Source organism: Chlamydotis macqueenii, chromosome 3, assembly GCF_036417535.1.
Source record: "Chlamydotis macqueenii isolate bChlMac1 chromosome 3, bChlMac1.mat, whole genome shotgun sequence".
NCBI lineage: Eukaryota > Metazoa > Chordata > Aves > Otidiformes > Otididae > Chlamydotis > Chlamydotis macqueenii.
Window position 1 is genome coordinate 58609182 of NC_141558.1, and position 25836 is coordinate 58635017.

A 25836-nucleotide genomic window follows, 5' to 3' on the forward strand; every position below is an offset into this window, starting at 1 on the left:
AGAGACAAATGTGCTGTTTTGGACAGAAATGGTAGAATGCTGAAGTTGTTTTTGTTCCAATCTGGAACAAAAATTTAAACTATCAACAGCTCTGTGACAAAACTGAGCTCCAGTTTTCAAGCAGTCTGTCTAAAAGTTTGTTGCATAGCAGGAAACCTCAGAAGGTTGGAAGGTTCTTTGCCTCAGCACAGACTGTTATCAGGAGAATTGAATCCTCCAACACCCAAAAATCACACACCTAGGATGCTGTAAAACAGTGAGACCAAACTTCTTTGCCAACCAACCAGGGCAGCTGTGGTGGCTGGGGCTCATGCTGTCACATCCAGCCCTTCCAGCCCTTCTGGAAGGCTGCCCAAGTGCCTGGCAGCCCCTGGTCACTAACAGCCATGTAGGTTCCTGACGGATACTTTGCCTGGGATTCACCATAACATTTAGTCCAAATCAAATCATCTTTGCAAACCTGCCTCCACAAATTTCAGTGCCAATAAGACATCAAACTTTGGAGAATTTTCAAACAAATCCATCCAAAACTGTAGAAAAACTCACAGGCTGATACTAAACCCCCATTTATAATTGGTTAAGAGACACTTAAAATGCTAGCACTCTGCAGTTTGGTAAGCTTCATTAAACTGAGCAATAAACTCTCCTCCAAAATCCATTTCCCTTACAACAATCAGAAAAGAACTTAAGAGCCTTAGGGGACGTATTTTGCTCAAGCATGCTAAGCAGTAAGGGAGGCAAGAGGAGGGAGATGGAGTGCCATTCCCAAAAGATGGCGATTCAGAAGCAGCTCAGGCTGCTCAGTCCATGTGGCTGTGAGAAGGTCAAGTTCCCACCAGCTCCATGGCACAATTGTATCCCTGAGGTAACTTACACCTTAGTTTTGAGATATTCTGAGTCTGCCAGTGGAGTATCTTGCTTTTGTGCAAGGCACAGTGCAAATGCTGGCAGGCAGGCGTGCTGGACTGTGGTAGCTGTAAACCCAGACACTTAACAGTTAGAAACCCAAACTGCCAAACTTTGTCAGAATCAGACAGTTGGCAAGTCTACAAAAAAGGAATACAAATATAGAGCAAATGTGCAGATATATTAACAAGCTTGTTCCTAAACTTCATAAACAGCAACGAAAATTGTCAATGTTTCCTTCTGTTATAACATTCTTACTGCCAAAAGAAATAAATTAATTTGGACCTCATAATTATTCGTTACAGACATGGTGTTCCGCAGCAATATTTAACATGTTGGTATTAAATATCCTCATGAAGGAAAACTCAATTCAGATTATAATTGAGATACTCTAGAAGTGTAATATGTTTCCTAGAACAAGTATCAACGCATACTGAGAGCATGTGTAATTATTTAAATGACTGGCCACAAACCAATAAGGATAACAGATGAACATCCCTACTCAACCTTTGGGTTTACCAGTGTTCCTAGAAAACCTGAGGCTTAGAACAATTTTCCTTAAAAAGTAGAATTGTTTTCTATGTTTCTATATTCACCTACACTCCAGAGTATCTGTCACTGCCGTACTTACATCTGGGGCTGAAGTTATGTGAGTCCATAAATGTGATTGAAAGGGGATCCTCTGCGTGCAGGGTGCTCTGGTCAGCGTAACTCCTATCCATCGCGTTCACCATGTGTGTCATCTCCTGGCGGGTGGTCCCCATGGCATCCTTGCGCTTCTTTGCAAGTTTGCTGCCCAGCCGAAAAAAAAAACCCAAACCACCTTAATATTTGATGAACATTGATGTCTGCAGTAATCATTAACTATAATGCTGAAAAGTTTGGCTGATTTTCCTGTGTACAACTTTTCCAGCGTGAAATTGATAAAACTATGCACCTTGCTAGGGAAGAGTCACGATCATGTGTTTTCTGTACGCACACAAATGCTGTAATGGAAGTGCTAACTTCTGTACCCTGGTAATTTTTTTTTTTCCTGTGGAGTAATTACACTAATATAAACAAATTAGAGAATATAATTACATTTTAACTGAAATGATAAATAAGAAGCATCTGTGCATGTGGTTTTATCAACCGTCTTCATTTAAATCTGTGTTTTGATTTTATAAATGGATAATTCATTCCCCTTGCTTCCCTTGTTAGGAAGAAATCATTTAACCTAAATTACTTTGTTAGTCAAAAATTCTATGAAATAACACAAGAAATTCAATATGGATTCATATTACATTCTATGTTAAAAGCTGTTCTTCCCATTCAGTACACAAGATACATGATACCATACTTTGTTCCTGACACTGAACTTTGGTTCTTTAAAAAACAGACAAAACTCCCCTCACCACTTTACCCTTTCATGCAGTTTGGGAACATCGTAGATTTTGACATTAACAGTCTTACACTCTAAGTGTACCACAGTTAAACAGCAACCTCATCTGTACAGCTAAACTCCCCAAATTAACAGCCAACGCCCTTAAAGTGCACACTTCAGAAATATCTCTCAATTCTTTCCTTTTGATGAAAAACTGGAAGTGATTTTCACTGTCTCTAGAAGTCAGATGGAAGCTAACAATATATTTAGTTATCACTTAAAGGCTACTACTCTTAAAGCATATATCCCAAGTAGCAGGGAGGATGCAGAGCAGCATGAAGTTTACCCTGATTCTGCAGGAATCTGTGACACACATTAGACTGTTCTGAAATCTCTGCTTTCATCTGAAGCTGTGACTGCAATATAATAGATAGCCAACCTGCTTATTTGGATTAATCTGACACCACGTGGGAGAGAGACAATCATCACTGAAAATACTGGGTTCTTGAAAATGTATGTTTAGAACACAGCTTATCTTCACAAGCTTTTTCTGCATAAAATATCATCAAATATTCTGTCAACTGTTTAGACAGTGTTTATCTTAAATTTCTTTGACTAAAAGGACTGCTTGCTCTTCCCCTATTCTCCAATAACTTTTAATACTCTGTGCTGCACTCTAACAGCAGACAAAAAGAATATCACTGTAAGGTATCCATCTATTTACTAAGTCCTGGGAACATCTACCAGAAAGCATCTACACAACTCGCTAGGGCAGGAAGCATTTCATGTTTTTGCATATTTAAGAAAATGTTAGAAGATAATTTCTTAAGTCAATAGTCCTGGTTCACAATAAGGGGCCACAAAGTAGAACAGAGATGGACAAAGCACTCCTGAGAATAACAAAGATTCTCTTCTTATCTCCTTATTTTATCTCCTCCTCCCTTCTTTTCCCCATTTACAGATAGTCTAGTTGAAAATTTTTTCCTCAATAACCTCCTCGCTACAAAAATCCCAAAGTTGGACTCTAAACCCATCATATTTTCAGCAGACCCGTGTGGTGTACATGAGAGTTTTGTGCGTATCAGTTGTTCGGTAAAAACTAAACAGACAGTTGGACGTCCCCTCTAAAATGCTTTATTTTATCCATTTACTTCACACATTCCTATTTACTTACAAAAAGTTGGTTTAAATGATACTCTGGTCGAACAAAGGAAGACCATCAGAACTTCCAGAAGTGAAACTGCTGGAGCTTTTTAACAGGTTCCCAGTACTATCAAAGCTTTCATAAATCTGGCATTTCTAGTTTAGACTGGTTTTTAAGTTTCAAAGCCTTTCAGGCTCTACACACTGGAGATTGCCTTTTTCTAATGCCACCTCAGAAACGGAACAAAGAGACTATTACATCTCATCTCTCAGCTACATTAAGCCCTTCTTTGAAGCATCACTTTGTAACAAAACTTGCTAGCTATGCTAAATAAATCAACAGCTATTAAGGCTTTCAAGTTATTAGCTTATTACAGTAGCTACTTTCTAATTCTTATGTTCTGCTTCAACTCCTAAAAAGGTCTATTGTGTTGTAGCACCACAACCCAAAGCTGCCAGGAAATGGGAGGACAGCTTTATTGTTCAACAGCTCCTGGCTCCCTCAGGATTTGACAACTTCTTTTTCTTTTTTTTTTTTTTTTCCCCTTCCCTCACTCTGCTAAAGGCACATCCAATCTATGCTTCATGATAGTTAAGCAAACCATTAGGTTAAAGTACTTGAGGCTGCCAGAAAGTATAAATGATCCTCATTATTTGCTGAAGGATCCAGTTGGGTGAACCTGCGCAGGTGGGTGTTTCAGTGGGAGCTGGAGGGGAAAAGTGCTCCGTCATAGAGTGAAGCTGTGCAGTTAATTATATCAAGCTGAAGCAATTGTTATTTAACAAGGAAATTATAATTTGTCACAATAAACCGGAGAATGGCAGTTAGCTAAGCCAGCTTAGTTTTTAAAAAATTTCAGTTTGTTTAAAGTCGTCAACTAATCTGCTTAAAAATGTGGAAGAGCATCATCAGACACCACCGGTTCATCAAAGCACTTGAGTGCATTCTTGGATTCCCTCTGAAGTCAAGGGCTTTGTGGATTTATTTAAAATTAAGAATGTGTGTAACTGCTCTGCTCAATCACAGCCAAAACTGCTGCAGCCCTCACAAAAACTCATTTCATCAACACATATTAAAAAAAAGTCAATTTTGCTTCAGTGAAGCAAAACTTTATGTAAACCAAAGTCATAAAGTAAGATCCACACTTTAAAATGTGTATGCAAAGCACCTCACAAGCGACAGACGCAGACCACTTCTCAAAAAAAATTTCTGAAAAAAAAAAAAAAAAAAAAAAGGTTGGTACCACAGAGGCAGACATATTGCTCTGTCATTGGTAGGGCAGAGACCTACTTATAAAGGTCCGGCATCAGCCTACGATCTGTGTAGGACAAGTGGTGCACGGGATCGTTCCTGAACTGATACGCTAAGAAAGAACAATTTGTGATTTACCAGCACAGTTCTCTAGCTAGGAAATGGAAAAAGAGGTTTTTTTTCCTTAGTGTGATGTGTTGCTGTGAATCATAATGCAAATTAAATTATGATTACAATAAACCAAAATGATAGTTATGGGAAAAACTGTAGCAAAAAGCAGAAGTCTCAATATACAGTTAGAAATACAATATCCCTTTAAAAAAAAAAAAAACACAGGGAGGGTCAGAGTAACAGGAACAATGACAGAAGCAATTTTTCAAGCTTGAGAATAAAGAAAGGCAACTATCAATAAAACTTTAGGACAATTATAGAGACTGTTTTTCTTTTTTAAAAAGGGATACTGCATCTTTAAAACATGTAAAAGAGTAAGTCACCCGTATTTTACTTACAGATAGTAGGAGTAAGAATAGTAGCTCCTCCTGGCAAGCAAATCACAGACAGTGGAAAAAGAGAAGCAATGGTGAATGAAAAGCGTGACTCTGTCACATTCAATAAAGCAGAGAAATGTGCGTTTAAAAAAAAAAAATTGAAAAATTTATGTTTCTTTGGTTAGCATTTCAACTTGCTCATGCACAAACTAGCCTTACTTTGCCATGCAATTAAAAAAAATACACTAGCATATAAAAATGATTTGTTTTTGAGAAAGATCACTTGAGAAAATTACATGCTGAGATTTCATTTATTGCCAAAAAATTTGAAAATTAAATGGATTGTGTATTTTCAACATGCAGTTCAGCGTACTATAATGATTACCACCTAGATGTCATGAGAAATGAACAGCTGTGTACAAATCTTGTGCAGTAAATATGCTTTTTACTTTTCAGTTACAAAAACTAAAGATTGCACTAATAAGTACATTTAATCAGAAAACAAATTTCATTTTGACATCTTTGTCGGTACACAGGTGTATATGGATATGTTTGTATGCGTGCTATGTGCAGCTATATGAGTACACACGTTGCCAAGAAGGCACGTTTACAACAGGTATGTGTGTACTGACATATATACCACACATGTCCTGAACGCAAACATATGCTTTCTATTTTAAGATCTTACAATTAGAAATGCTGATGTAGTCATGCTAAAGCAGTAAAAATGTGGAAGGTAAACACATGGAAGGAAATGAAGGACGCTTGGAAATAGTCCAACAATGATTTAGAAAACAGAAATGGAATTGCTTGTTAAAGATGCAGTATCCCTTTTCTTAGTTGGTTTGATTACTCCAGTAAAACTCTGAAAAGCTGTTAAGAGCTTCATTCGGGAAAACTTCAAACCAATTTGTACAAAATGATCAGGCAAAGCCTAAAACATCTCAAACTGGTGAACAAAAGTGCTTAGTACTCCATTTTTCAATAAAATGTAATGCCGCATTTAATCAGATTGAGATAGCAATGGCTGTGGGTACGACTTAATAAACCAATGAAAATGCAGAAATCACGGTTTTACTGATGTTTCCGTGTAACAAGCTGTGGTCAATTCAGGTGCCAAAAGGGATACTACATAATGGATCACTGAATATGTACACTACAGAAGATGATTCAAACAGATCAGTGTTCAGTCCCACCACAACTAAGTGAAGTGTGTTTATGTATGTGTGAATGTCTCAGGGTTTGTACAGCTGTTCCTGGCTTCGTTATATGAATTGCCCTCATTCACTAGATGGGCTGAATTAACTCAGATACACAAAGGTTTTACAGGCTTTTTATAAGAGATCTTGCCTAAAGCTGGTATTAAAAAAAACCCTATCCACTTTCCCTAAGGAGGGGAGGGGGGAACGGCACACCTATAACATACGCAATAGACAACCAATTAAACTATCATGATGAAAAATTGCCAAACATTAAAAATTCATTAAACAGGTTAACTTCTCACCTATTTTGAATACAAAACAGCACAGGAGTTTAGAAATGTTATGTGCTTTAGAATGATGATCAAGTATCATTCCTAAGAGGGTACTGCCTTCGCAAGTTCAGAAGAGGGAAGGGGGAAAAAGGGGAAATTTAAAAATACCATTTCATGGACATAATTAACTTACTTTTACCGAACAACTCAACAGGGAAAGTACGAGTCTAAAAGGACTCTGAATGCAGAAGGTAAAAAGGATTGGAAAAATGAACACATTGAATTTAAAGCTTACTCTTTTTTTGTTACCTGCAAAAACTAGTCAATCCCATCTGGAAGTGACTGACACTACACAGCAGCACACAGCCTCTCACTCTCTTCCTCTCATACACACACACACAGGGTCTTCTATTAAACGTAAGGGGATCACTGCAACACGCACTGAGAAGGTGACACTCCCCAGCACATATCTTGCAATAAAACTATAAAATAGAGATTCTTTCCTGAAAGCTGAAAAACAACTCTTTGTTTGTTTGTTTTTCAAAAGATGTGTCAATAAGGAAATTGGCTGTCTCTATGTCTTTTTTTTTGCATATGATGAGTTGAACCTTTCTCAGGTGTGTTAATTCTCAACCACAAAGGTAAACAACAGATAAAAGTAAAAGCACTTTTGGGAAAAATCACATATGTAGCTAACTAACACAGAACACTGGAAGCATACCTAATGTTTCTAATGCAGACGTTTCTTCTCCAAGTTATATATCTCCAGGGATAATTGTAAAGAGGCAATAAATTAAAAAAATCTAATGCAAACCAGTAATTATAACATATAGAATGATTTTAGGCACAATTTTCATTTTTTTCTTAATCTTTAAAAATAACAGCAAGCTGTATTTCAGAGGAACATTCGCAACATTTACACATACACTTTCCATTAAAACTTCTGCAAAAGGCAAGGGAATGCAATGCACACACCACTGGAAGATAAAGGTCTCGTTCTACCCAAGAGAAATCAGCTTGTGCCCTGCAAAGGGGACCCGCCGGGGAGGGGGCGCACAGAAAGAGAGGAATTGGTTTTGATGCTGTAACTATGGATTTACAGAGCCATATGAAGAACTTTTACACCAGGTTAAAAGAATTGCAACTGCTGAGAAGTAGAGACGTTTAAAAACTGACTGAGCAACAGGGCAGCACAATTTACTATATAGGTACGAGCGTCTGGAAGCAGAGTTAGCACTGTACAATGCCAGAAGATGGCGATATTGCTTACAGTCTAAGAAAGTGGTAAAAAATTAAAATTCATTCAAATTAATACACTTTTAAACAATTTCATGCACTAAGGACTCGCTAGAAAATTTCACAGTGATGTGGTATGACTTTTAAGAAAGAATTCCAGGTTTACAAGAGCATAAATAGAGATATAAAATTACATTATTTTGCAAGTTGGAGAACATACAGATACAAATAACTCATTAGAGTTGCATATAGAAAATCAAATTCATTAGGTGATTACTACATCAAAGTTGTAGTAAGTTATTCTTTTTTTTTTTCTTTGCTTTAAAAATAAAGGCTCCATGAACTTCCATTCCACCCATTTTGTACATTCTGTACATTCCTCCAACTGCAACTTAAAACTACTTGGAAATAAGGAAGTATGAGAAAACGTATAGCTATCAGATCCCAAATAAAAAGTAATCCTCTCTTTAAATCCATCATAAGAATCACAGCAAAACCAACAGGAAACACAAAGAACTCATTCAAAAACTGATGTGAGTGGTTCTGAAACTTTTTAACAGATCTGTAAGAAAAACTCATTTAAGTATTGACTGATATTGAGGAAAAAAAAGAGGGATCAGCACAGATAATTTTCTTACCTTTTTTTGACAATCAATATGACAACAAGGAGAAGCAGGATGAATACCAGAATGCCAGCACTTATTCCTGCTATTTTTACCACTCGATCTGTCTGTTTAGCTGGATCTGGAATCACCTCAGGTTCTTCTGTTGCTGCTGCTAAATGAATGAAAAAAGAAGTTAGTTAAATGCATAAGCACTAGAGACAAGAAAATCATAATTGGTGATAATTTCCAAGTATGTGTGTGTTTTAATACAGTAGCCAGAACATAGATACATGCATCATGTGTTTATACACCTACATATGTATATAGAATCACAGAATAGTTTGGGTTGGAAGGGACTTTTAAAGGTCACCTAGTTCAACCCCCCTGCAAGGAGCAGGGACATCTCCAACCAGATCAGGTTGCTCAGAGCCTCATCCAACCTGGCCTTGAATGTTTCCACGGATGGGGCATCTACCACCTCTATGGGCAATCTGGTCCAGTGTTCTACCACACTAACTGTAAAAAAAAAAAAAAAATTCCTAATATCTAATTATCTATTTTAAAACCATTACTCCTCGTTCTGTTGCAACAGGCCCTACTGAACAGCCTCTCCCCACCTTTCTTGTAGGCCCCCTTGAGGTACTGGAAGACTGCTGTAAGGTCTCCCTGGAGCCTCCTCTTCTCCAGGCTGAACAGCCCCAACTCTCTCAGCCTGTCCTCATAGGAGAGACATGCTATATATATATATATATATAGACACACTATAAATTTCAATATATAGGCCATACATTTGCAACACCAAATCTATGACTATATATGTGTGTATACCGGTGCACATACATATATATAACTTCACATACACAGAAGAGGTATATATGTGTCTGGATTTCCAAACAAGTTACTGTATTACAAAGCAGAAGACAAAGTAGAGACAATCTATTAACTAAATCACCATTACTTCCTTTAATGCTATTTTTTCATATATTAAATATGGAATATTTAACATAGACCAGTAAGATTATGCTAAGTCACAAACTGTAAATTAAACTCTCTTTTTCAAGTTGCAGCTGGCACCCTAAACTCGAATCCTTCTCTCCTTTACCCAGTTTCAGGCCACCTTGTATATTAGATCACTTTACAGCATCCGGCCTGAGATTTGCATTCTACTGGGAATTTTGATTCTCCAAATAAGGTCATCCAGAAAGCCAAGTCTAAAGTCAGCAGTAGTTTTATTTCTGTTCATAGGCTCTGGGGGGAAAAAAAAAAAAAAAAAAAAAAAAAAAATCGCTGTTCTAGACAGAGATGAAACCAGTTTGTAACAGAGCTGAGTGGGCTGAGGCCACAGGTTACAGCTGAGAGGAAAACAGAATATATATGAAAAGTGCACAGCCATTCAGTCTGCACCTCTTTGCCTCACAGCCTGGTGTACAAAGGATCAGGAACATGGGGTTTTCCAGCCTGGCAAAAATATCAAAATATATAAATAGGTTTCAGCCAGGGGTAAAATCTCATGAGGTGTTTACTTGTAAAATAGGAAATGGCTCTTCAGTTCTCTGTTTCTTACTTTCTAAGGCTGTGGCTCAGCATTTTGCCTTTCCCCTGCTCACAGGCACGGATCGGTACGTGTGCTTGCTCTCTCTCTGACCCTTCTTCTCTCACTCTCCGCTCGGCATGCAGCAGATGCCGCAACCTCTCCCCCCTCACAGCAGCTGCACATGGAGTTACAAGCTGTTGGTATCATCACGCCTACGTCGTTACACAGAAAATGTCCTTTACTCTGAAACTAGGATGCTTCTCAACACATCACCAAAACAAGCAGAATGAAAAACGAGGTGAAGCCATGAAGCCACGCCAGAGAAAGACTACTGCTCTCCTGAAAATCTGTTCCATTGGCCTTTCAGAAAGCCAGTGTAGTCAGCACCAGGGATAATCGGTATCTAACGCTTTCTGGTTTTAACCACGTTACTTGGAGTGTTTCTGTCTGGGTTCCATTTACAGGAATTCACATTATCTTTTGAGGGAAGGGTCATGCCGTTTAAAATCACGCTTTATTACTTGTTTCTGAAACCTCCATCTCAGTATCCAAACCACTTACTAACAACTTACCCTCAGAACAATCTTCTGAGTAAGGAACATGCTCTCTTCCAGACACCCATGTGAGAGCTAGGCAGACAGTAAGAGATCTGGCAGTGCTTTAATCATAGAACTTAATCATCATCATAAGACTTCATCATCATAATAATCTCTTTTCCCTACAGCTTGAGCTCTATCTGCTGAGAGATACCAAATGCTTCCTCCTTTGTGTAAACACATGCCTGCACGCACACTTGCATATATAACCTGCAGGGACTCAATACTATGTATTTTGTTTGTATTATGTGTGTTGTTGAGGTGTGTAGGGGTAAGAGTCAGGATCAAGTAAGTGGCATGCCTACGTGTAGCTGTGTACACACAACAGATACTTGCACAGAAGCTAGAAGTAATGCTGGATATACATATGATGCTGTCTAACAGAGGAAACGAGGGAGATGACTTCTGAGGTGGAACTGGAAGAACAAGGTGTTAGAGATTCTCCGTGCTGAAAATGAATCAACTCCCAGTCTACTATTAGTTGGACTGGATGTGACAAATAGGAATGAACATTTGGTAAGCAGTAGAGTCAAAAGGCCAATCAGTAGAGTCAAAAGACCAATCAAAGCTAAAATAAAAACGTCTCTATATACGCCAACAGGAAAAAAAACCTCATGCTTGCTGTAAGGGGTACTGAGAAACAGCAGGGACATGGAAAGGGTAGAGAGGGGAGCATGCAGGAGTGGAATAGTCACTGTGTCTGGAATCGCTAGCTGGGTAGGTCTGACCTAGCAAAAGTAAGAACTACCCAAGTTGCAAAGTAACTAAGGCTTGAGCAAGAGATTTAGTTGTGCGGATGGAGATCTAAGGCCATATCTTTGAGAAATTTCAAAATACGAATCATAAGGATTGGATGTGACCTGAAGATGCACTTCAGAAGCTGAAGGCTCAAAAATACATCCAGAAGGCCAGGCTTTGAGCCTGGATCGGGACAGTGGTATTTTCACAGGAGTATCAGTGAGAGATGAGAGAGTACAGGGGAAAGAATGAGAGACCTGTGTCTCACGCTTCCCTGGAGAAACATAAGATCCTTACTGCTTGATTGAGCGAGCTGCAATACAGGTGCTTCTCAGAGTCATCTTTAAAATTATTGCTTGGCCACTCATAATGTTGTATCATTCAGAAAAGCTAACTCAGAGAAACAACTATACATTTTCCAGAAAATCTGAAGGAAAGATTACTGAGGGAGTTCACTTATTTCCCTAAGTTAGGCACTGGGAGGTTTTTTAATATATTCTGTAACAAAAAAAATTGAGTTTGGATCATCAGTAACTGTTCAAAATGCAGCGCTCTGTCCAAGTTTACAGAACACCAGTGGAAAGCCAGAAGGATATCAACTGCTTGTCCATTTATTCTGGTTTCCTTACACTAAGCTGTTTGAAGTAAGAGACTCATTCCATGAGATAAAGAGACTCATTATGAGATAAAGCTGCTGCCCACTGGAAATGTACCACAGAGTCCTAAATTAGTGGAGAAAAATTGTATTGAATAGTCATAGACTGAACAAGCGTACAGCCAGTGGCTGAGCCTACTATATCCAAAATGCTAAAATCTATGGGCAAAACACTACCCCTCTTCTCCCCAGTATGAACAGAAAAATTGCTTTTGACTTAAATGAAGCCAGGATTATTATATGTGTATTTCCAGCAAGAGATAATAGATGCATTCTCTAGACTAAATGTTACATTTGGGGACTAAATGAAAACAGTTATAGACATAAATCACATTGTAATCTATTATTTATATGTGCATTGTATGCAATAAAGTATATTATTTTGAGGAAGCCATTGAATGTAGCAGAGAATCATGTAATGAAACTTATGAATTTGAAAGCATTTCATATTATTTGTGTTCTGATAATTCAAAGTGTATTGTAATAAGCATATGTGAGCTTACACATGCACAACCAAAGGACAAAAACATAGAAATCTTGTGCCTATGTGTTAAATGTACGTGTAGAAGTCAGTGTTCTCCTAGTTGCTGATCACACAAGGAATACAGCAGCAAGAGAAATTCGGCTTACTCTGATGATTCGCTTTCTCTGTCCTCTAGATTACAAGATTGTCAAGATTCTTCTTTCTCTGAAGTGGCTCTTCTATAGGCTGAACTTCTGGTTTTGCCAAACAAAGCAACTCAACTAACTGAGGCTTCACCAAGGGCAAATCTTGCCTGACCAACCTAGTGGCCTTCTATGATGGAGTGACTAAGTCAGTGGACAAGGGAAGAGCTGCAGATGTCATCTACCTGGAATTCTGTAAGGCCTTTGACATGGTCCCCCCACAACATCCTTCTCTCTAAATTGGAGTAGTTAAAAATAGAATTATTTTTATAATTGGAGGTAAAAATGTTCTAAAATTATTTAAGTTACAGAATCATAGAATGGTTTGGGTTGGAAGGGACCTTAAAGATCATCTACTTCCAACGGCCCTGCCATCGGCAAAGACACCTTCCACTAGACCAGGTCACTCATAGTCCCATCCAATCTGGCCTTGAACACTTCCAGGGTCAGGGCATCCACAGCTTCTCTGGGCAACGTGTTCCAGTGCCTCACCATCCTCACAGTAAAGAATTTCTTCCTAATATCTAATCTAAATCTATCATCTTTCAGTTTAAAACCGTTAACCCTCATCCTACCACTACACGACCTTGTCAAAAGTCCCTCTCCAGCTTTCTTGTAGGCCGCTATAAGGTCTCCCCAGAGCCTTCTCCAGGCTGAACAGCCCCAACTCTCTCAGCCTCTCCTCATAGAAGAGGTGCTCCAGCCCTCTGATCATCTTCATGGCCCTCCTCTGGACTCGCTCCAACAGGTCCATGTCCTAATGTCAGGAGCTCCAGAGCTGGATGCAGTACTCCAGGTGGGGTCTCACCAGAGCAGAGTAGATGGACAGAATCACCTCCCTGGGCCTGCTGGCCATGCTTCTTTGGATGCGGCCCAGAATATGGTTGGCCTTCTGGGCTGCAAACACACATTGATGGCTCCTGTCCAGCTTTCACCCACCAGTACCCTCAAGTCCTTCTCCACAGGGCTGCTCTCGATCTCTTCATTCACTCGCCTGTAATGATACCAGGGGTTGGCCTGACTCAGCTGCAGTACCTTGCACTTGGCCTTGGTGAACCTCATGAAGTTCACATGGGCGCAGTTCTCAAGCTTGTCCAGGTCCCTCTGGATGGCATCCTGTCCCTCAGGCACGCCAACTGCACTACTCAGCTTGGTGTTTTCTGCAAACTTGATGAGGGTACACTTGATCCCACTATGTCACTGATGAAGCTGTTGAACAGTACTGGTCCCAAGATGGACCCCTGAAGGACACCATTTGTCACTGATCTCCATCTGGACACTGAGTCACTGACCACTACCCTCTGCATACGACCAACCAACCAATTCCTCATCCACCAAACAGTCCATCCATCAAATTCCTCTCTCCCCAATTTAGAGAGAAGGATGTTGTGGGGAAACTGTGTCAAAGGCCTTAAAGAAGTCCAGGTAGACGACATCCATAGCTCTTTCACCAATGTAGTCACTATGGTCAGCCTTACTCTAATAGACCTTTAATTAAGTGTTACATGTTTATAATATTATTGCATATTGCTATATTTTTCACTATTTGACTGTGTAAATCTAAAAAGAGATAGCCTTACAGTTTTCAACCAGTGCAAAGTCATCTTGCATAAAACGCACAAGAAAAGTTTCTGCTGTGAAACAAGGAGTTAACTACATTTCCCTTGCTCCTGAGAACAGCTGCAGGGAAGATTTATGAGCTAAACTGGGAGAAGAATACTTGATTTGGCAACTTATCCACTTGCATTTCATCTGAATTAATGTACAGTAACAACAATCATATTCCACAGTCCCATTCACAAAATTTATAAAATAACTTGATCCAGTGATTCTGGCTCTGCACACTGCCAATAAAAGTCACCACAGAAGAAATAGTTTTCCTTGTTTTCCTATTGTCCTAGTTAAGGACAATATTCAACCAGTTGACTTCCATGATCAATAGCATGAAATTCAACTGTGAACATCATTAAATTAGATGAAGATTGGTAACGCTCTCAGGGATAGTAAAATTCTAAACAGTTGGTGAGGCAAAGCACATCTTATTCTCACAATCTGCTGATGTATGTAATTCCTCTAAATTTTTTACAATGTCTTTAATCAAATACACCTAAAAATACAACACTCACTTCTAAAATTGAGTCTTTGCCTAATATTCGTACTTAATTCTTAAAGTACATCGTGACATAAGGAATCCAGTCACAGCACATATTACTTTCCCGTCTTCTTCCTTCTGTTGCTCAGAATTTACACACAGCCTTGCAAAATTGTCAGAGAATTTATGAGACTCAGCACAAAATCTATTCACCTATACCTTCCGAAGGAGATGGTGTTGGAGTCAAAATAATGATATTCCACTCGTTCATCCAAAGAAAATTATTCAAGTAGAAAATTCTGGTAGGATTTTGCAGGACTGCTTGTATGGTACAACTCAGAGAACAGTCAGTATATTGTAAAATACAGCTTTTAAATCAGAGGTTTTGAACAAGATTTTATACATAATCTTCTCACCATACCATTTGACTCTCTCAACATTCACAAGATTTTATGCCGGGTTTCCTTTGTGTGAGCAAGGGAAGAAACTCTGTTTTATGCACGATTAAAGCTGCTATTTTATCACACTATTTTCTTTGAATGTTAATTTCTGTTTGTGGCAGATCTTTGAATTCTCACAAACTGGAGTTATTGCTGCATAGTTGATATTCAAAATAGCTCTGCTCAAGATAATCTGTTCTGCACCTTTGTTATGTGCCATTCAAAAACTTTTAATTAAAACCAGAAATGACATCTGAATGAATTCAACAAGGTAACAGCAGGATAACATCAAATGAAACTGCAGTTCTAGCCAGCTCTGGTGATGTCAGTCTACCACCTGAGAAAAGGGCTCTTAGAGAAACTAAGTGGAATTCTCTTTCAGAGAATTTCTTTCAGATTGGTCTGCCCCATGTTTTAATCATCTGCCCAGAAAGACCATTCTGTCTCCATCAGTTTTGTTTTGTTACTGCTTTGCTAAATGATAATCATTGTGCAATTAAGGAAATTTTTAGAACTCTGTAAGTTAATTAATAAATTCAAGTTCAGAGAGAGAAGATCCATAAACCCTTTTAGCTTAATTGCATGAAAAAAAGAAAGTCCCAGATGATTCCATTTGATGAGAACACTTGAATGTGCTTTTGCAGGGATGGGGGAGACAGGATGCACATATTGTTTCAGCAAAATATGCACATGATTCCTGAAGTCTTACAGGTTTCCTCACGTGAGTCAGTTTGGTACACTTTTGGTCTCTCTTTGAGATTTTTCTTTTTCATATTGAAAGCTGGACATACTTTTACTGGGAAAGGAATTCCCACAATTCTCCCATCTCTACATTTTTCAAAGAGCTTCTATTTCAGAGTACAGCTTCTGGGAGATGAAGGCATGCCAGAAATTCACTACAGTTTGGGTACATCTGAGCTGTTGTTTCCAGGACTCTAAATTACAGCTTTATAAGGTAGCATTATTAAAAAGAAAAAATGTATTTGATTATAAACTGAAAACGTGATTCCCAGAGCTGTGCTCTGAAGTGTCAGGTTCATCCCTGTCACTATGGTAACCAGGGTCCACAGCTGCCCCAAGGAAAAGAGCTTAACAGGCTCTGCCAGTGAAAAGAGGGATGCCTGGTACCACCAGTCTCTTCTCTGGACCCATCCTGACAGAGGAGGGTAGTGAGGTGAGACCAAAAGAAAATATGCCTCACTTTGTGTTGTGACATACTGTGTCCATCTTTGTCCTTACATGTGTCCCTTGCCAGGGGAGAGGGGGAGGTGTTACAGAAGCTATTAGCCATGCCTAATAGAGGAGGTCCTCAAAGCCCGAAAGCTTTGTGATATTATAAATTAAGCCCTCATATGGAAAAAAAAAAAAAAAAAGAAAAGAAAAGAAAAGATACCACTGTTCTCTACATGAAAGGTCACTGCTGCAGAAATGGATAGAGATACTGTTTCATGGGCCCCTACAACTCCTTCTGAAAGAGCTTTTTGATCTCTCGCAAAGGATGGCTTACACGCAAAAATGAAATAAATGCAGCTTCAGGCCAGGCTAACCTCTAGCCAGATTTGGGATGGTATAAGATGCTGTAGAAGATAAGCACAGGAAGTCCCACAGATTGCTCTGCATACAAATACAGTACCAGGTAAACATCTGACCACCTACTTACACATCCTTCTTCCAGATAATGCAAAAAAAAATATCCTAAGCTTATGCTACTGGATGCTTTTTAAATTATGAACATGCAGCTTGTAAGTATTTATATGCATTTAAATTAATTAAACAAGCTAGCACAGCATATCTTGATATACAATAATGAGAATTTTACTTTGAAATTCCAGTATATTATACACATTTATACACAAAAGACTGGTTCCTGACTGTATTGTTAAGCCCTCACAAGTGCAGATACATATTGTTTTGATAAGTTATATATAATGAAAAGATCAATCCCATCTTTACTGCTTTCCAAGACTTTCAGATCAGTCCATGGACTGGTGCTGCTTTGGTAGGAAACTACAAGAAAAACAGAATGAAGTGAACTAAGTGTCTGCTACTACTTGGGACTGAAACTGAAATTAATGAGGACCTACTCTTGCAATGTTCCACTGAGAAGCAATTTAAATTCACAATGACTATGCTGAAAACAGTCATGTCCATGACTCTATAACCAATTATGAAAGAGCTGACCTTAAAAGATTCAAAGTATCAAGTGAAGAAAGTGTTGAATCCCTTTCCCTCACTAACTGTGAAGCCCTGGACATGGGCAGATGAACAGAGCCAAAGCAGGAACAACGCCGAGGAGACAATGTTCCAGCAACACACTGCCCTGCTGTCCACAGGTCACACTGACACAGCAGATGAGCTCTCTGTCGATGAGGGGAGATGACTCCCGGCTGCAGTGCATCACTAAGTCCAGGCAGAGCTGTGCTTGCCTTGAGAACCATCAACTCCAAAACGTACAGAACAAACGATGTTGTTGGGTTTACACAAGGGAAATACATCCTGTGTATAAATTAGAGTCTATTTATTAGTCTGTTGGACATCTGAAAAATCTATGAGACAACCTTTTTTCTCCCCTCCCCTCCTGGCTTGCCTTACCATCAAACTAAATGAGAAAAAATCTTTAAAAGCAATCAGAATACCCTATTTCAGAGTTTTGGTACTGTGTTTTTTTGACCTTTGAAGTTCCCTCTCAGGTCATCATTTCAAAATTGTCACCGACTGTGCAAAGGCTAGAGCCTTACCGTGAAAAGAATCCTAATCGGTGCCAGAACTCAGGTTTTAGAAAGCTACAGGATCTCCTAACATACAAGCTATGGACAACACTAAGTGCTTGTTTCAAAGTACCAGGTCTCATCTCGTAACAGCTGCATGTTTGAAATGTTGGAAAAATTAAGAGAAATACCTAATGCAATTTCTTTTGTTTGAAATCTGGTTAATTTTGTGTGTCTTGGAAAAAAATAAGTTCTTAGAATGAGACTTTCTTGAGACACTTGATGCAGTTCTTTCAGAAGCCAATACGGATATGGAGTTCTAAAGACTCATACGTATTTTTTTATTTCCTCAGTACTAACAAACCTTGAAAAGGATACATGAAAAAACAGTTGTAGAAACACTTAACATGCATGCTGTAAAGTACCAGACTTACACAATGAAATCTAAATCAGTATTTCTTCCTGACTTTCTGGAAAGGGGTACTGGTTGAGAATGGTCCCCTAACACACTGATCCACCTGATCAAAACCATTTAGCAACAACTTGTTGGATGGACTGGTACCATTTCTTAAGGTCACTGTGATTACTTCCTGTGTACAATGTGTCTGTTGTTAGACCTGTTGTAGTATTTTTTCCTAAGAACACATAAAGGCAGCTTGCCTTTTGGTAATGAGGTAATTTAGTAACTTTTTTTGGGGGAAAAAAGAAGTATTAGTGCTTGGCCATATTACAACTTAAAAAACTTTCACATTTTAGTCTGAACAAACAGTGTGCTTTCAAAAATATATGTTTTCAATAACAGATTCTCACTTGACGTTAGTTATAAAATTTCAACCATGCAAAACACTGCAATAAGAAATTATCTGGTTTTGACAATGACTCCTGTATGGCTTGTTAGCTCAGAATTAAACTGAAAGAAAAATCACTACAAAAGTAATGCTTGGTAACAAATACACAAAATACTTCATCTTTATATGTCCTTCCACCAGGTAACATTTAAGAAGTTTAGTAGAGAATGTATATTATAATGATCGTTATCATTTATGTATGCACACAACATGGTTTATGGGGAAAAATATTACTCTCCAATGTCTGAAGTTCCATTTTGTTATATTTATTGAAAATAACATTCTGTGAATAACTTCTGCCAATTTAAGCAACTATAAACTTGTAACTGAGAATTTACTGGTAGTGTAGGAGTTGCAAAGTTATTGCAGACCTGTGCAATTTCACTGAAGGAAGCAAGGATAGCTTAACTCTCCTCCACCACAAAACTGCAAACTCTCAACCCAAACTATACTCAGACTAGCTCAAAAAACAGACATTCCCAAGATGAAAAATTATCTTAGATCAAATGCAGTGCTAATAACATCGAGGAATAGAAAATGTCTTTCCTTCACCCTTTCAAAAAAACCAATCCCACACAGATTAAAGTTTATACAGTGCTAAAACTAGTCTTTAAGAGCACCCACCAGTTATTATTTGCCATTTAGAATGGCAAAAGTTGAGAACATACATAGAATCTCCTTCAAGAAAATGAATAGTTAGTTCTTCCTTTGGAGTTAGGTCCCAGTTTTTCCAAACCCACATAGATTTAGATTTACAGAAGGCTAAAACTAGTCTTTAATAGACCCATCAGTTATTAGTATCCCAGATTCTTACTGTCATGACTGCCAGCCTTCAGCATTTTGTTTCCTGTAAATTTTGGTACTTTCTCAAATAAAGTGAAAGAGTAAATGTAAGTACCAAAAGAATCAAAGATGCTTGCTTTCACATGAATTCTATTCTTCCATCTAGAAAAACTGTTTGCAACTTTTTCAGCTATACAATACTTGTCTGATGTGATTCAGTGTTCATAGGAGTCCACTGGGACAGCTGGCAAAAAAGACAGCATGCACTGGTGTGCAACGCTCATGGCACAGAACTTCCTTTCTCTTTAAAATCTTTCCCTCTGAAGAGTATCCACTCTCACAAAGTTACATGGGTCAAAATTCTTGAGCTTCTGCTGAACTTCTTAGCACTAACAGGGGTCCAAGCAGCTGGAGGCCTGGGAGGACGAGAGAAAGGCAAATACACAGTTGGTTTGGAAGAGGGTATCTCCCAGTTGCACATCACAGGGACCTGCAAGTACTGTCTCAGCCGTTATCCTAACCATGCAGTTGCTCCCAAATTTATCTGAAAGGTCTTATGTCAGCACTTCAAGCTAGGCCACCTGATTTTGCACTGAAACATCAAAGCAGCGCTGCTTTTCCATGCTAGTCTACCAGCTGTGACGTGAGGGCAACAGCCTTTAGCTGCCTGAAAGCTTTGACATCTTCCTCTACACCAAGCATTTGCAAAACAAACATGTTACCTAAGCCTTAAACCCTGTGTAAGAAGTCACAGGCCTGTTTATAGGCTTGTTTACCACATTTGTAATGGCACTGCAACGACACGCAGCTAATGCAATGACAACTGTATGAAAAAAACACACTGATGTTCACAGCAGGTTGATTACCATTGACTAACGAGTTCAGATCAGGTCTTGTAATGGCATTAAAAGCCTTTTGTACTGTCTCACTGCCTCTCTTTCCATAGTGACATCTCCCTAAATCACTAAGATTTCAAAGAAACTTTCAAGCAGGAGGAAGAGGTGGCAGTCCTGCAAACTACTGGACAAAGCACTCCTGCAGAAAGACGACTGTTAAAGTGTATTGCCACTTTCTGAATCTTTGGCTTTACTCTTAGGTATATTTTTCTTTTCACACAGAGGTCTTTTGCCGTCAAACCTAAAACTCTAATCAATTTCTCTCTTCTGAAAGAAATAACAGATTTGTTATTTCCATTATTCAACTAAATACTGACACAAAACTGTGATGGGGGAACCAGATGTAATAAACAGCTTCTATGATTAAAGTTAGATGAACTTTTCATACCTACTGTTACACTGCTTCATAAAAAGTAAAGATGGATCAGTTTTTAACTGCACAAAGCTTACTCCGACTGAAGGCAGCCAGGCTGTAGAAAAACTAGTACTGGGTTGTGCAGGATGCAGAACTAAAAGGTATCAGTTTGAAAGTGGATTTGTGGCCCCCTCGGCTGCATGTTTTGTGAGTAGTGAAGCATTTAGTCGTTTTTATCCAGAGGATGAAATTAGCTGCTCTGTGTTGGATTTGCCTTGGGCTGTTGCTTTCCCAGCTAGATTCTCCAGGAAAATACAACTGTATCAAAGGGGAAAAAAGAATATATCTAACAAAAGCTTCAAATCCACACGGAAATCAAAATAAATGAAGCCAACTATAATATGCAAATATTGTATTATGATTTATGTAATGGGTTGCTGGCAAAGAAGATTATGGTACTGGTATTTATGCTTTAAATCTGGTTTTAGGGTTTTCAGTCAGTTGTGATCTGATTAAAATGTGACTGATTTAGAGCAGAAAATCACCTTAAACTGAAGGAGTGCCAAAGAAGTCTTGCAGATGAGGTGGCAAAAATATCTATACTGAGGCACCAAGCTTTGCCTAACAACAAGCTAACACAAATTTGCATTTTAAAATAGAAGCAAAAAATTGAATGGAACAAGGACATGAGAACAACATGCTCCAGTGTTCAGAGACACAGGCTAAGACACACCTGTATGTAACTCATTTAAACTGTCCCTTTGGAAAAACGTGACTTGCAATTTCAAACACACAAGCCACTCCGCAGTAGGAGCTGCCGTTTACAAGTGGATATTCCTGACCATCCACAGTGAAAATGGCCTTTCCTCTCTTCAAGGAAGTGAAAAATGGCTTTACTCAGTGGCTGACTTAATAAGACTTTAACGAATTACTCACTTCAGCTTCTTACTTCTTAAAAACCAAGCAATGTATCTACCAGCTTTCTTAGCGACAGCCAGCCAAAATTTTCAAAGTTGGGCAGAGGAAGTCACTCTGACATATTCAGGAGGTGACTTTCAGAAGGCTTGAACACCTCTCATAGATGAGATAGGCCGTCATATTTTAAATAATATTTAAAAAAAAATGTACACCTGGGAAAACATATTAGCCAATTAATGCAATGACATCTCCAAATAAGACCTCCTCTTCCCTGACTGTCGTACAATAAAAACACTAGTAAGTATTAAATGAAAACAGTGCAATCCTGTATGATCATGTTTGCTACTTACAGAACATCTCAAAAGTAAAATTAAATACAAGATTGTTTGCATAACTCGCCATTCAAGAAATATAAAGTGGATAACAATAATGTATTTCTGAACAAAACATGAAACAACTTGCTACTATGTTAAACTTCATAAGAAAAAACAAAAACATTTTTTGCTAGAACACTTTAGAAGGTAAATGTTTATCTAACAGTTCTTTCAGTAGAACAAAATGCCAAAAAGCAAGAAATAAAAATGTAGTTTTGATCTAAAAATCACATAGAACACTAACGTGTTTTCACCATGCAATAAATACAAACCTTAGAAAACCTAAAGTATTAAAGGTCAACCATTTCTGTCATCTCCCTGATCATTTAGAGGTAAGTACACCTACTGAGAAAGCAGAAGGGACCTAGTAACCTTCCAATTTTGTAGACCTAGGAAGAAGTTTTACTTAGTGAGTGGTAAAAATAAAAATTCGATCCTGTGCTCCCAAACTTGCACCAGAACTTTTATATCATCACTCAGCTACACATGATAGTCTCCAGGGAAAATAATGTACGTGGATGTACAGAGTACTGAGGGAACCAACTCTGTTCAGCCTGGAGCAAAGACACTTTCGGGAAGGGGTAGAGGATTTTAATGTCATCTTCAGCTGCCTCATAGGTGGACGAACGTAGAGAAAAACAGCCAGACTCTGCTCTGACACATGCACAGCAAAAGGACTAGGGGCAAGAGATGTGACTTGCAACAAGGGAAATCCCAAACAGAGAGCACTAAAAAAAAAAAAAAAAAAAAAAAAAAAAAAAATTAAAAAAATAAAATATCAACAAAGGTGGTCAAACACTGGTGCTCAGACAGGAATCTCCAGCCTTGGAGACATTCATAACTCAGCCTGACAAGGCCTGGAGCAATCTGATTTAACTTCCAAGTTAGATCCTGCTCTGAGCAAGGGTTGGACCAGACATCCTCCAGAGGTCCCTTCCAACTGTAATTATTCCAAGATTCCTACTTTATACATGAAGACACCAACAGAGACACTTCACGTCATTGCTCTAAGTAGTCACTATTGCCTTGTTTTCATAAATAAATAAATGTGTGAAGCAGTATTCTCTGAAATGCAGGGAATGCAGTTTTAACTGTAGCTCTTCCAGTTTCAGTATTTGCCTTAGATTCATGTTTGAGGCTTTTTCCTAGGTTGTCACAATTTCAAAAGCAACCCTCTAAGTTTCAATCAGAGTTGGCTCCTAGGCACTTTTAAAAGCAAACTGTAACTTTAAGCATCTGTCCCTGATTCTTTAAGAAAAAAACCTCATGCTCTGGTTTGCTAAAAGAGTCTCAGTGGCCACTGATTGCTTGTATAGAGGAAGACTGCTCTTCAGATCCAGCCTCTCTACGCAAAGAAGTGCAGAAAGCCAGCAGAGAAGAGACATCAGCTGAGTTAGTCCTTCCTTACCAGAAAGCATCTTGATCAGCTGAAGTTCCATTAACTGGGAAAGGTGATAGAAAGCATCCTTTCAAGCTGCTATTAATAAGGCTACATACTGGGTAAAAAAAAAAAAAAAAAAAAAAAAACCCACAAAACTTTACTGCCTATAGCATGTGATTGCTTTCCTCCCTAAAACGCTCTCCTCATTTGCTTGTGGACCACTCCCCAGGGGTTCTCCAGGGCTGGAGAAACCCTGCCATAAGAATGAGTGTGGAGATAAAAGAGGGGGGATTCGGGGGTTAGCAGCAGAAAGACAGCTTGGTGTTAAAGGAGCTGCCCTAGGTCTGACAGGAGAATGAAAATACAGAGACATGGCAAGCGAAATGAGAAGTGAAAAGAAAGAGAGTCTGGAAAACAGATATGCAGAACAAGAAAAACATGATGACAAAAGAACTGGACTCTTTAAGAAAACAGAGAAAGCAAAGAACAGCAGAAGAATGAAAGGATAAAATATATAAAAGACGAAAGGGTAATGGTTTATATAGAAAATCTTTAAAATTATTTAGTGATAAAAATAAACTATTTTTGATGAAATAAATTATTTTTGGTTGCAAACGTCAATTTTAATTAGACTTGAATAGTAATCCCTTGCTATATGAATCCAAGGGATTCGTGCCAATGAAGATAAGCAAACCCAAAAGTGGATCTCTGTCAGCAAAAGAAGCAGCTTCTTTATTTCCTTCTCTTAGAAGGCAAAATACCAGACCTGTTACAAACATTACTTTCTGCACTCGAGAAAGGCCATCCCCTGTGCTAGTTAGCAACAGGGACTCCAGATGCTACTACACGTGGTGTGGCCACAACACAAAACTATCACATAACTCTGCATAATTTGTGTGCCTTTTTGTGAGGCGAGCAGAACAAGAACGTAAATAGTGTTACAAATCATGACTGAAGTGCACTGTCAGATCTGCACGGAGTGATTTACAGACCAATCTCCTTGTGCTATATATTACCTCGACTCACTGCTACTAAGTCTTGAACTTTAATTGTAGCAAATACGTTCCTTTCTATTTCTTACCATGCAGGTAAAAATAAACCAACCAACATCACTGAAATGAGGGAAGTGGTGTTACCTTCTACTTAACAGAAAAAAATATCAATGTAGATCTCATCATTTAACCTTCCTTTCCCCCATCCAAATCAAACAACTTCTTCCTCAAACTACTGCACTGCTTTTATCCTTAATGCTTCTTAAAAGGTTTTTAAGCACGTAAACTTCTTTCTAAGCATAAAGAAATTATTTCTCAAAGTAATCTCTACTGACCAAATAAATGAATCAAAGTGAACTTAAGCCTAAACATAAGTAAAGCAAGGACCAAATTTCAGACTCCATTTACTCTTTAAAAAAACTTTTTTTATTTGTGTTGTAAACACAGAGGCATTTTCTTTAAAAGTGTGAACTGTTTTTTAAACTCAAAATGTTCCAGTTTGCTGAAATTATTTTCTACATTTAGCTACTCTCTTGAGACCTGGGAAATCAAACTACTACATACGCCTTTAAAGAGCAGACCTTCAGTGGAAATCAGTGGGACTATGCCAGGATGGACAAACAGAGGAGTGCTCCTACCACAATTAATACAAACTACTAAAAGAAAAGCCTTATTTCAAGTCTCTTAATCTTCTGCTTCATCAAATGTAGTGGATAAAGATGACAATTTGAGAACTTTCAGTTTACATAAAAGCAATAGCTACTGCAAAAATTTTAACAATTTGTTAGATATATTGGCTCTAAGCTACCAGCAAAATCATACACACACACACACACAAAATCTTATTTTCATTCATTTACAGCAAAATGTATTTATGCCCATGAACCAAAAAATACTTTATTAAACATTCATAGATACTGCAGATATTTATTAAATCAGTTTCAATACCAGAAGATATTTTTAATACAGTATCAATTTTCTGTCTATTGAGAGCTTGTAAAGTCTTTTTCAAGAAACAGTAAAATGCACGAATGCTAGTGTATTGCATAGCAATACACTAGCTAAATTTCATTCTCACTCAGCTCATTGACTTAACAATGTTTACTTAGTGAACCTGAATTCAAACCAAGTTTCATTGCATTGAACCATCTTACACTGATCTTAACTTTTGGCAAGGGTAAAAAGTACCATGAATACTTAAGAAACTTTAATTACAACTGCTCATTGAAAACTCAGTGACAACAACAGCCAAATTTAAACTCTATTTTTTTGAAGAAGCCGTATTTTCCTCCTCCTGGAAACCTAGAACAACTAGCTTTTTACACCAGCATGCATTCCCTCATTAAAACCAAATATCCCATATTAAAATCAAAGTCTCCCGTAGTATTGCCAC

At 38.3% G+C, this 25836-nt stretch overlaps 1 protein-coding gene across 13 annotated transcripts in view; it reads right to left on the bottom strand.

The window, feature by feature from the left end:
- PTPRK (protein tyrosine phosphatase receptor type K) overlaps positions 1-25836 on the bottom strand; it is a 416154-nt gene that overhangs the window by 28005 nt on the left and 362313 nt on the right. For 6 of the 13 annotated variants that reach the window (XM_086743662.1, XM_086743661.1, XM_086743659.1 and 3 more), the window contains exons 14-17: positions 8501-8639; positions 7348-7389; positions 5174-5203; positions 1538-1698 (exon numbers count right to left, since the gene is read on the bottom strand). In XM_086743662.1, coding sequence (XP_086599788.1) covers positions 1538-1698; positions 5174-5203; positions 7348-7389; positions 8501-8639 — 372 coding nt within the window. The remainder of the gene's footprint in view (positions 1-1537; positions 1699-5173; positions 5204-7347; positions 7390-8500; positions 8640-25836) is intronic. The other 7 variants (XM_086743668.1, XM_086743666.1, XM_086743665.1 and 4 more) reach the window with 3 other exon arrangements.